The sequence below is a fragment of the Siphateles boraxobius genome, unplaced genomic scaffold (assembly GCF_051911475.1).
Source record: "Siphateles boraxobius isolate OS27281-9 unplaced genomic scaffold, OSU_SipBor_1 1, whole genome shotgun sequence".
NCBI lineage: Eukaryota > Metazoa > Chordata > Actinopteri > Cypriniformes > Leuciscidae > Siphateles > Siphateles boraxobius.
In genome coordinates, this window is record NW_027508699.1 from 14,222,585 (window position 1) to 14,232,500 (window position 9,916).

Genomic DNA, 9,916 nt, shown 5'->3' on the forward strand with positions numbered 1-9,916 from the left:
CAAGAAATGTCCAAAGAAAGGGTATGTTGCCATATGGCAACACCGTGCAGTAGAGGGTTAAAGGCATTAATAAAAGAAAAATAATAAATAAAATTAACTGATACCTTAAAAAAAGATGCTTAAGCTCAAGGCTGTATATTTGATCAAATATACAATAAAAAAGTAATATTGTAAATTATTATTTTAAAGTAAAATAACTGTTGTTTTCTAGTTTCTAATCTGTGATTTAAAGCTGAATTTTCAGCATCATTACTCCAGTGTCACATGATCCTTCTTATGCTGATTTGGTGCTCAAGAAATTCTTATTTTATATTTTTCTTATCAATGCTAAAAACAGCAGCTTAATATGGTTGTGGAATCCATGATATATTTTATTTCCAGGATTCTTGGATGAATGAAAGTTCAAAACAACATTTATTTGAAATAAAAAAAATCTTTTGTAACATAATAAATGTCTTTACTGACACTTTGTTTTAATTTAATGTAAAAGTATTTCTAAGAAAACAACCTTTAACTGAACGTTTGAACGATGTTGTGTTATCCCATGTAGTTTTTTTAAACTACACCCAGGTCTCTTTTTTTAACCTGTTATAGAATTAATAAAAAAACAAATCAGTTTATCAGTTATTCCCCAAATTCAAAAATATTAACTGTGAATAATGTCATCCATCCATTTTGCAAACCGCTTTTATGATATAGTGCACGTGTCAAACTCCGCTCCTGAAGGGCCACTGTGACTGTCCTGCAGAGTGTAGCCCCAAATTAGCCTAATTACCGTAGTCTCGACATGACAACACGTGACGTTATATTTGGAGCTGTTCATGCCCTCAGACTGGGTATTGTGAATTTCTAAATGAACGGCTAAATGAATCTGCAGCAATCACAATTAGGAGCTCTCAGAAAACCCCTCTTACAAGCTCTTATAATGAACTCTACTAGGACATAAACGTAGCCTGGGAAAACCCAGACGACCTTCTGGCAAATTTAGATTTGCTCTGCAAGTTAGTCTGGCGAAGAGCCCATTCAAACTCATTTCCAATCTCTCCATGTCCATTGGTGACGCCCCTTTGGAAATGAGCTGTGAATGAACCTTCCCCAGACCCTAACTCAGTTATGACTGAGAAGGGTCTGGTTTTAACCAGGCTACCATAAACGCTTTTTAAAGGGAAAATAAGGTAATTGTGTTCATGACATGGCGTGAACGCACCTAAACACTGCAGGACGACGAATTTGACACCCCTGATGTAGGGTCATGTGGATGCTGGAGCCTATCCCAGTGTCTTGTATACCCTAGACGGATGGCCAGTTCATCACAGGGATAACATCTCACACTTCCACCTACAGACAATTTTAGTGTTGAATAAGTTTGTGTTGTGATGATACTTGCTATATTGGATAAAGGTTAGACTTTGAAAGAGAAATGCAATTGGTTGGTTTTGGTTTATGATAATGTGATTTATTTGTAAGGCACACATACTACTAGATTTGACTAGGTTTGAAATGATCAACCTTTTCCGGATAATGAGTCATGTACCTTCAATTTGTGATTCAAATATAACGTGCATTTGTGCAGTGTCTTTGAAAAGAGTAGAGAAAGATAAAGAGAACACAAAGGGCCAAAATTCAATTTAGGGCCAAAACTGCCTAACATGTTGATTTTATTACAACTTGAAGATATACTTATATTATATACAATAACAATTTAGTATTTCCTTCTAACTCCAAATGATCATCATTATAAATCTGATTGGTGGCATACTGCAGTGTAAATGCACCATTCTACACGGGCAAAGAACACTTTAAAACGTCTTTCAGTCAGGAGGTTGACATGATGACTCCTTCCTGTTGTGGGATCTTGATGAATTGAGTACCAGGTGTAGTGAACATATCTGCTGTGCAGTGTATGATGAACTATGATGGCTAGTGCAATGCTATGTTTCCAGTACTTGCACTGAAAGCTCACAGCTCAAAATATAAAACTATAAAGAACTGAAACAGTACTCTTTAAAATGTCCCGTACCACCAAAAAAGTACAAAACATACTCATCTCTTTTGTAAATATCTGTGATTTTTCTAATATTGAAATGCATTTGAAACAGAAAATGGTTCTTCTTGGTGTATTGGTCTGAATTCAGGATGGCAGTGTACCATGACATCAGGTGATTTTGAGGTCTGTCTGAACAAGAGATGCACCGATCTTGGGTGCGCTTCCCGTACAACAACGTAACTCGCTGCTTAACTACCATAGTACGATGCACCGTTGAAAAAATTACTGTTTCCCGAAACCATACTGTTGCGAATTGGTAGTTTTAAGCTATTTAAGCCAAATTTAAGCTAATGAAAACAGTCAGATGTCATTACCCATTATTCAACTCTGTCCGAGATGTCCTACTGTTCCCGTTCTCATGCATAATCATATAGAGGTTTGTGTTTTTATTTAAAAGGACAGCATTTTGCAACTGAGTGTTTGTTAGCCTAAAGCACTAGACGTTTGGGGTCAGTAAGATTTAATGTTTTTGAAAGAAGTCTCTTATGCTCAACAAATCTGCATTGAATTGATCAAAAATACAGTAAAAACAGTAATATTGTGAAATACCATTTAAAAGAACTGCATTTATTATTTATCATTTAAAAAGAAACTGCATTTATTTGAAATACAATTAACAATGTAGCTTAGTCTTTACTGCCTTTGCGGAATTTTTTTTTTCGTACAGACCCCAAACTTTTGAACAGTTAAATATCATGAATTTTGATAATTCATCCAAGAATATACATAGAATATGTATATTTTCTCTTTAATTACACTGAAGTTGTGTTTTTATGAAGCTAGTGAGGTACAGGCCGATATGGAATTCCAATTCAGGTTTTGTAATTAAATTGAGTACCTATTTGGGATGCACAGATACCATATTTTTCCAGTCTCCCACCTCAAGTAAACTGTAGTGTGTATTTATAACAGAAGTCATTTAGTAAATGTGGCTTACAAAAAAGAAAGAAAAAAAGCCTTCATCTATTCACCAAAATAAATAACTTCGGTTTTGAGCTCCTTTCCTCAACAAAAGAAGGTGTAACATAATATGCTCACATTGAGGAGATAAAGAGCCTCCTGTGCTCAGAAGAAGGGCTGAATCAAAGACCTGCCTCTGCCCTTCCACACACTGTGGCAGGATACGCAGGAGTGTCCTGGACGGAGAATCACGTGTCAAGGCAGGGGCCATAGCATTGAAATGCACTGTAAAAAATCTTTGATATTTACACCGTTAATACATTCAGGCAGGAGAGGAGGGGCGTCTCCTCCGTTAGAGGTACATTTGGCACAATCAGTTAATGTAGCGATTCACTCATCAAGCACATTGTGTTGGTCCCCTCAAAGTCTCGGTTAGCTTCTATCTGTACTCCAACAAGGATTGACTTCTGGATATTGAAGAACCCTTCAAAGTTCCGCTCAGAGGAAACCTGTCGGTAAGAAGGCACGTGTGCATCTTAACTGAGCAATCGCTTCCACCTATGAAATTATGCTCTTCAGTGTTGTCTGGTCCAGGGTTTCCCAGGACTCTGCGCTTTCAAGTCCTCCAAGAAAGGCACCCAACCTTGGGAGGTTCAAATCCCATTGGTTAAGTCTGTGATGATGTTAGCCTTTACCAACTTGCGAAGAAACTCCTTTTCCTTTGAGATGTTGTGAGTCCATGACTGTGGGGGAAACAAACAGCAGTGTCATTTCTTACTGAATGTGGCCGACTCTTGATAGGACAGTCTGCCCTTTTATTCTCATTTTACCAAGCATGTTAGTCTTGGAAGTAGGGATGGGACGATTACGGGTTTCACTATAAACCACGATAAAATGTACTGACGGTTAGTGATATCGTTTAAAATTCAATTATCATCAAAACCGTGTTTATCGCGATTTTAATAACTCACTATAAATCCTGTCCAGCCAGCACCAGTCTGACGCAGGCGCGCAATGTTGGGGTTTTTCTTTTCATTCAAGAAGGAATGGCGGAAGGCGGTGACCGTGTTCGGGAGATTTTTCAGCCATTTAAGAGGACCAAATCTGAGGTGTGGTCATATGTTGGCATTTACAAAAATCCTGAGGGAAACTTAATCGTGGATGGTCACTCTGTCTGCAGAACATGCATAAAAAAAGTCGCTGTGATAGAGGTAAATACTTCAAATCTGCCGAGTCGTCCTGTGTGACCATCATCCACTGTTGTAGCGAACACAAGGCAAGTTAACTTTGATCTCAATACTAAAACTACGTCTGGGAAATAATTGGGCACAAAATGTTGTTTTAAGTTGAAATATTGTATCTCACTCACTTGAAATAAACTTGAAGCTTCCCCGAAGAAAAGTTTGCAGCAATAAGTGGCTTTGAGCCAAAGACGAACGAACAAGTTCAAACAAGACTATTAGAGTGACATTTAAGAGATAATAATGTATATTCATTGTACTCTTATTACAACGATTTTTTTTTACCCCATAATTACGGGGACATATTGAATAGAGATTAATGTCTCTATTCAATGTCAAATCCATTTTGTACAGCGTACAAAACACGTCCAGACAAGATGATCACAACAATATTATCAAATTCTGTAAACAATAAATCAACTCTGATTTCATTTTCAATACAATCAAAAACGGAGACGCAAGATGACAAGTTGTATTTGAATGAAATGAGAGCGCGCGTCCGTTGTGATATACATGGATGTGCGCTGAGATATGGTTATAATACGTTACTATTGACGACGGTCATTATAAGGAAGGAAATGCCACAGAATAGAATCTTGCTTTAAAAAGTGCATAGAGCTGCTCGTTTTATTTGTTGTTTGATGATTCTCAAATATAAAACTTGTTGAAATGTTTTCAGTGTGAGCATCAGTTCTTTTTTAACACTTTCATCTTGTTTTAACAAAACCGTGATAATATTGATAATCACGATAATTTCGGTCACTATAATCGTCAAATGAAATTTTCATACCGTCCCATCCCTACTTGGAAGCAAGATTATTAGCATTAAATTCGGTGAATACAGCAACTTAAATTGGTCGAGAATCATCCATTCAAATATGAAGGGGCATATCACATCATAAACAACCAATCACAGTTCACTTCACTTGTACATGACATTTCAGGCATTATCACTTATGAATATCTTGTCTGTGACTGATGGGATAAATAACCAATGAGACTGACATAAATATGCAACCTGTTAAATCATCATATTTTTTTCTTGTTTTTTTTGTGCTAAGCTCCACCCCCTTCTCATTTCAGTAAAATGCGCCATTCCAATTTCATTAGAATTTTTTTTATGAAGTCACATTTTAGGATCAATTTGGACAAAATGTTCAGATTTTCATTTAAAAAAACATGCAAGCATGAAGGTTGACCCCTAAACCTTACCGTCAAAGGCGCACAGGTGAAAAACTTATAAATCAGATTGTACAAGTTAACCACCAATTTGCCAAAATGTAAAAAATGACCTTGATAGTCTGTTGAATGTGCTCCTAAAGTGGTATAATTGATTGGACATTATTCTTATACGGCCTGGTAGAAATTGTGACATCATAAAACATTGTTGCCATTAGTTTTTTATTATTATGCAGGAATGTAATTTAAACAGCAGAAACTGTGAATCAGGTGACAGTAATTGCAGCCACTTACATTAGTGAACTGAACCTAATGTTTTTACAACACATTCACTATAACACTGTGAACTAAATCATTCGTAATTTACCTTGCTGAGGGTGACGCATAGTTTAAATAAATCTTGCGAAGTTCATGCTGTGGAATAAAGATGTGAAAAAAATAAAAATACGGCTTGTATCCTCTTGGGGTGTCTTGTGTCACTATTATTAATGTCCCCAAAACATTTTATTGTGTCTTTGGGCAATTGCTGTAAAATTGCATTTAAATGCAAACATTTAGATCCTCCATAGACTTGTTTTAATACAGACACACTTTAGATTAGGATCCAATTCTCACTATTAACAAGCTATTAACTACTGGCTCAAACTCCTAATTACTGCTAATTAAAGGTGGGGTAAGCGAAATTTGAGAAACGCTGTTGGAAAGTTGGTCGGACCGACACAACAAACGTGTAGCCATTCAGCATTAAGGGGCGTATGATGGTGGAGGAGAGAGAACAAGCAAACGGGAGATTTGAAGAAAGACTGTAGAGAAAGAGATGGCTGAGAGACATTACAAAAACTGGAAAATGAAGGGTTATGATCATGGAAAGAGCTTTAGGACCCACGTTAATATTAAAAAAGCTTTACAGCGATGGAGAGAGCCGAGCGGGAAGGCCTGAAAACAGGAGAGGCTGTTTCAACTAACAACAAATTCTTGTTTGCATTTACTCATGCGTATGCATGTTCATTTTTTGTGCTTCCTTGTCGTTCGTTCATCATCTTCCCTTTATTTTTCGTGAAGCATTATTTTGTTGCGCTTCTGCTCCGATAAATAGACATCCACTCTTGCATAACAGAGGCCAGGTAGTGAGAGTTGTGCAGGCTGATGACTGCTAGAGAATGCAGAGTTTACTGTTTAGCACCCTTGTTAGTGCACCCGGCTCGCATGCCAGTGGTCGGAGAGTCGGAGCAGGGCAGTTAGGATAGGAGGGTGAGCTTTGGAGCCGGAGCAATAAATAGAGGGGCGTGTTTGTTTGGGTTGATTTCAAAAATCAACTATGTTCAGCAACGACTTTGAGAAATAACATACAGCACCTTTAATAGGAATAAGGCATCAATATATGTGCTTTATAAATACTAATAACATATCCTAGTAATATGCATGCTAATAAGCAATTAGTTAATAGTGAGAATTGGAATTGAAGTGTTACTGAAAAGACATTTGCTAAGTGTTGATCAGTATTGTTTTTTCCACAGATTTGCAGGTTAGCGAAGGTCTGTATCAATAAATGATAAAAAGTTAGATCCACAGCACTTCACATCCACTACTATCTTTTATTACAACAATAACAGAGCTCCGAGTCACAGGAGAGGGACTGAGTGTGGTCTGGGATCAGAGAACTGGAGCTGTATTGACTCCTGTAAAAAACATCCTCTCTGGTATTCCTTTGATATCCTATTGTTATTTAATGAAATTTTCAGATGTAGAACGCCACAGCAGAGGATTCACTGGCCTGGCAATGCTGGATGAAACCAGAGCTTTGGGTTCCTGTGAGAGGCTCTTGGTCCGAACGGGTGCGACCCCAGAACTGCCCCGTACAGGAGGTTCTGGGCCTGCTGGGGCCGTTATATCAGGCCAAAAGCCTCTCGTCAGAGTCTCTGACTGCTCAGCCCTTGTGACAGATCATATTCACAAAAAACCCAGCAGATCCAGGAGTAAAGTTTCACTCTCCGAAAGAAAGAAAAGGGCACAGGCCAAAATGAATGCTGGGTTAAGAGTCTCCTCAGGCCGAAATGCCTTAGGGAGAGAGAATCTGAAACAATCTCTTCCTTATGCCTCAATACTTAAAGAAATAGCTCTCGGCATCTGGGATCGGTAGGATTTGTTTAAGTTATTGAAATAAGTCTCTTAGGCTACGTTCACACTGTCAGTCCAAATCCAAAGATTATTTGTGTATCCGATTAGAATCTGATCTAAAATGATTGACTGTCCACATTTGTGTACCGCAACTGTTCAGACCCGATTTATGTTTCCTATTCCACTCTTTAGTTTTCTGGAAAATTTGCATTGGTTTCAGTGCATTTGCATGTCTCTGTTATATTGTCAATTCTGCTCGTCCGGCACTTTGCAGCAACACAACCTTGTTTCTGCAGCGACTTTCAGGATATTGTCTTTAACAACGTCTGACGTTTATGTTTTAAGTGCAGTGAGAAAGTCACATAAACCACGCAAAATCCGATCAAAGCGATCAGACTGAAACAGATTTCCAGAAATGCGATTTTAATAGGATTTCAAACCACATGACTGTAGCTCAAAACGGATTTGTAACAATCGCATTTCATGTGATTTTTTTGCCGTTCACACTTGCTAAATATGCACAAAAATCGGATTTGGTCTGACAGTCTGAATGAGGCTTCATGTTCATCAATGATCTATTTATTGTGAAATATTACAATTTAAAATAACTGTTTTCTATTTTAAATTGTAATATGTAATTTATTCCTGTGATCAAACCTGAATTTTCAGCATCATTACTCCAGTCTTCAGTGTCACATGATCCTTCAGAAATCAAATGATATGCTGATTTGCTGCTCAAGAAACATTTATCATTATTATCAATGTTGTAAGCAGTTTTGAGCTTAATATTTTTGTGGAAACCATGATTTCTTGCAGGATTCTTTGATGAATATAAAAGTTAAAAAGAACAACATTTATTTAAAATAGAAATCTAATTATGACTTTACTGTCACTTTTGATCAATTTAATGCTGAATACAAGTATTCATTAAAAAAAAAAAAAAAAAAAACCTCTAACTGGGACCTAACTAAACTTGTTTTTAATGGTAATGTATATAATTTTTCATAATATATTATATACAGATTAAACTTTTCAGAGATACATTATATAGGTTATAAATCATTTCCTCACATGTTTTTGAAGTGCATTAATGTAAATTTCACATTTTCCTCAACAAACTGGTGAAACAACATTTTACTGTAATCCTGGCATTTACCAGTGAAAGCCATAGTCATAGAGTACTGTAGTAATGAATCCCATACATCACAGCAGGGATGAAGACTCCTGTCAAACCTACATAGACAAATACCCTACACTGTTACAGTACGTGTGAGCTACTAGCTATACAAGGCCAACAGCTTAAATCCCATTTGTTTCAGATGACATTACATAGCACACAAGTCTTAAACCGACAGATTACAGGCAGCAGGAAGTGAGTGAGTTCTGCATGAATTGTACCTGACTGTGATTTGACAAGGATGGGTGCCAGAGCAGTCAGAAGCTAACTGTGCGTTAACAGCTCTGTTTTATGAGCGTGCTTTTACAGCCATGGCAAATGTGGGCAGAAAGGAATTTACAAAACATAACAACTAAGTTATCTACATATGGACTGAGCTGAGAAAAACAAAACAAAAAAAAAAACAGGACAGCAAGTAGCCCAGGACATTCTGCTAATGACATCATTGTAATTTTCCATAAAGTGAACAGATAAACAGACATTGATCAAACAATGATCTGAGAACTGAGCTCACAGTTCACTTTACAAAATGTTTTCTGTGCATTAAAACACTTCCGTCTAAAAAAGAACAAATCCACAGTACTGTTAGAAATGTTTCAATTTAGAAATTAATTTGACATTTAGTCAATTTTACAAACAAACAAATACAACTGTTACCTCTTTTATGGCAGACATTTTGACTGTTTCGTAGTAGTGCAAGGGCGCATGAGGGGTGTTCATGTCATAGCCAAATCCAGCCACAGCGACCTCATCGCAGTTATGAAGAGCCATCGTTATGGCGACGGTGCCCAACGTTGGAATGTTCTATGGAAAAAAACGCAAGTTTAAATCGATACCGTACAATAAAGCAGCATTTTAAATTTCACCATCAAGTACTAAGCATGATACTAAGAAGATAATACGAATGTCCTTAACCACAATACAATATCTTGCGCCTGTTTTGTGAATAGTAATGACAAAACATTGATTAAAATTATATGTTAGATCAAATAAGAAAAATTGTATTGCTTGTTTAATAGTAAATGAAGTCCTATCATGCTTTGTTACATGGCTCTGTGGAATACTTGATTCTGATTGGTCAATCGCGCCATCCAGCAGTATGTTATTCTCCGATAACAACCAGTAAAATCTGATAACACAGACTCATCCAGGTTACTGAAGTCGGCGGACTCTGCACGTTATGCTTGCAAGGAAAGTTTTTTCCTTGTGTAAGATTTGCTTTTGGTGAGCTAATAAAATATTAAAACTCAAATA

General features: G+C 37.0%; 1 protein-coding gene across 6 annotated transcripts in view; it reads right to left on the minus strand.

Annotated features, from left to right (window-relative positions):
* Nucleotides 1-1,622: 1,622 nt before the first annotated feature.
* Nucleotides 1,623-9,916, minus strand: part of st3gal3b (ST3 beta-galactoside alpha-2,3-sialyltransferase 3b) — a 75,319-nt gene continuing 67,025 nt past the window's right edge. For all 6 annotated transcript variants that reach the window (XM_077219690.1, XM_077219547.1, XM_077219612.1 and 3 more), the window contains 2 exons: nt 9,320-9,466; nt 1,623-3,690 (listed from right to left, as the gene is read on the minus strand). In XM_077219690.1, the coding sequence (XP_077075805.1) occupies nt 3,601-3,690; nt 9,320-9,466 (237 nt within the window). In that variant the 3' untranslated portion in view covers nt 1,623-3,600. The remainder of the gene's footprint in view (nt 3,691-9,319; nt 9,467-9,916) is intronic.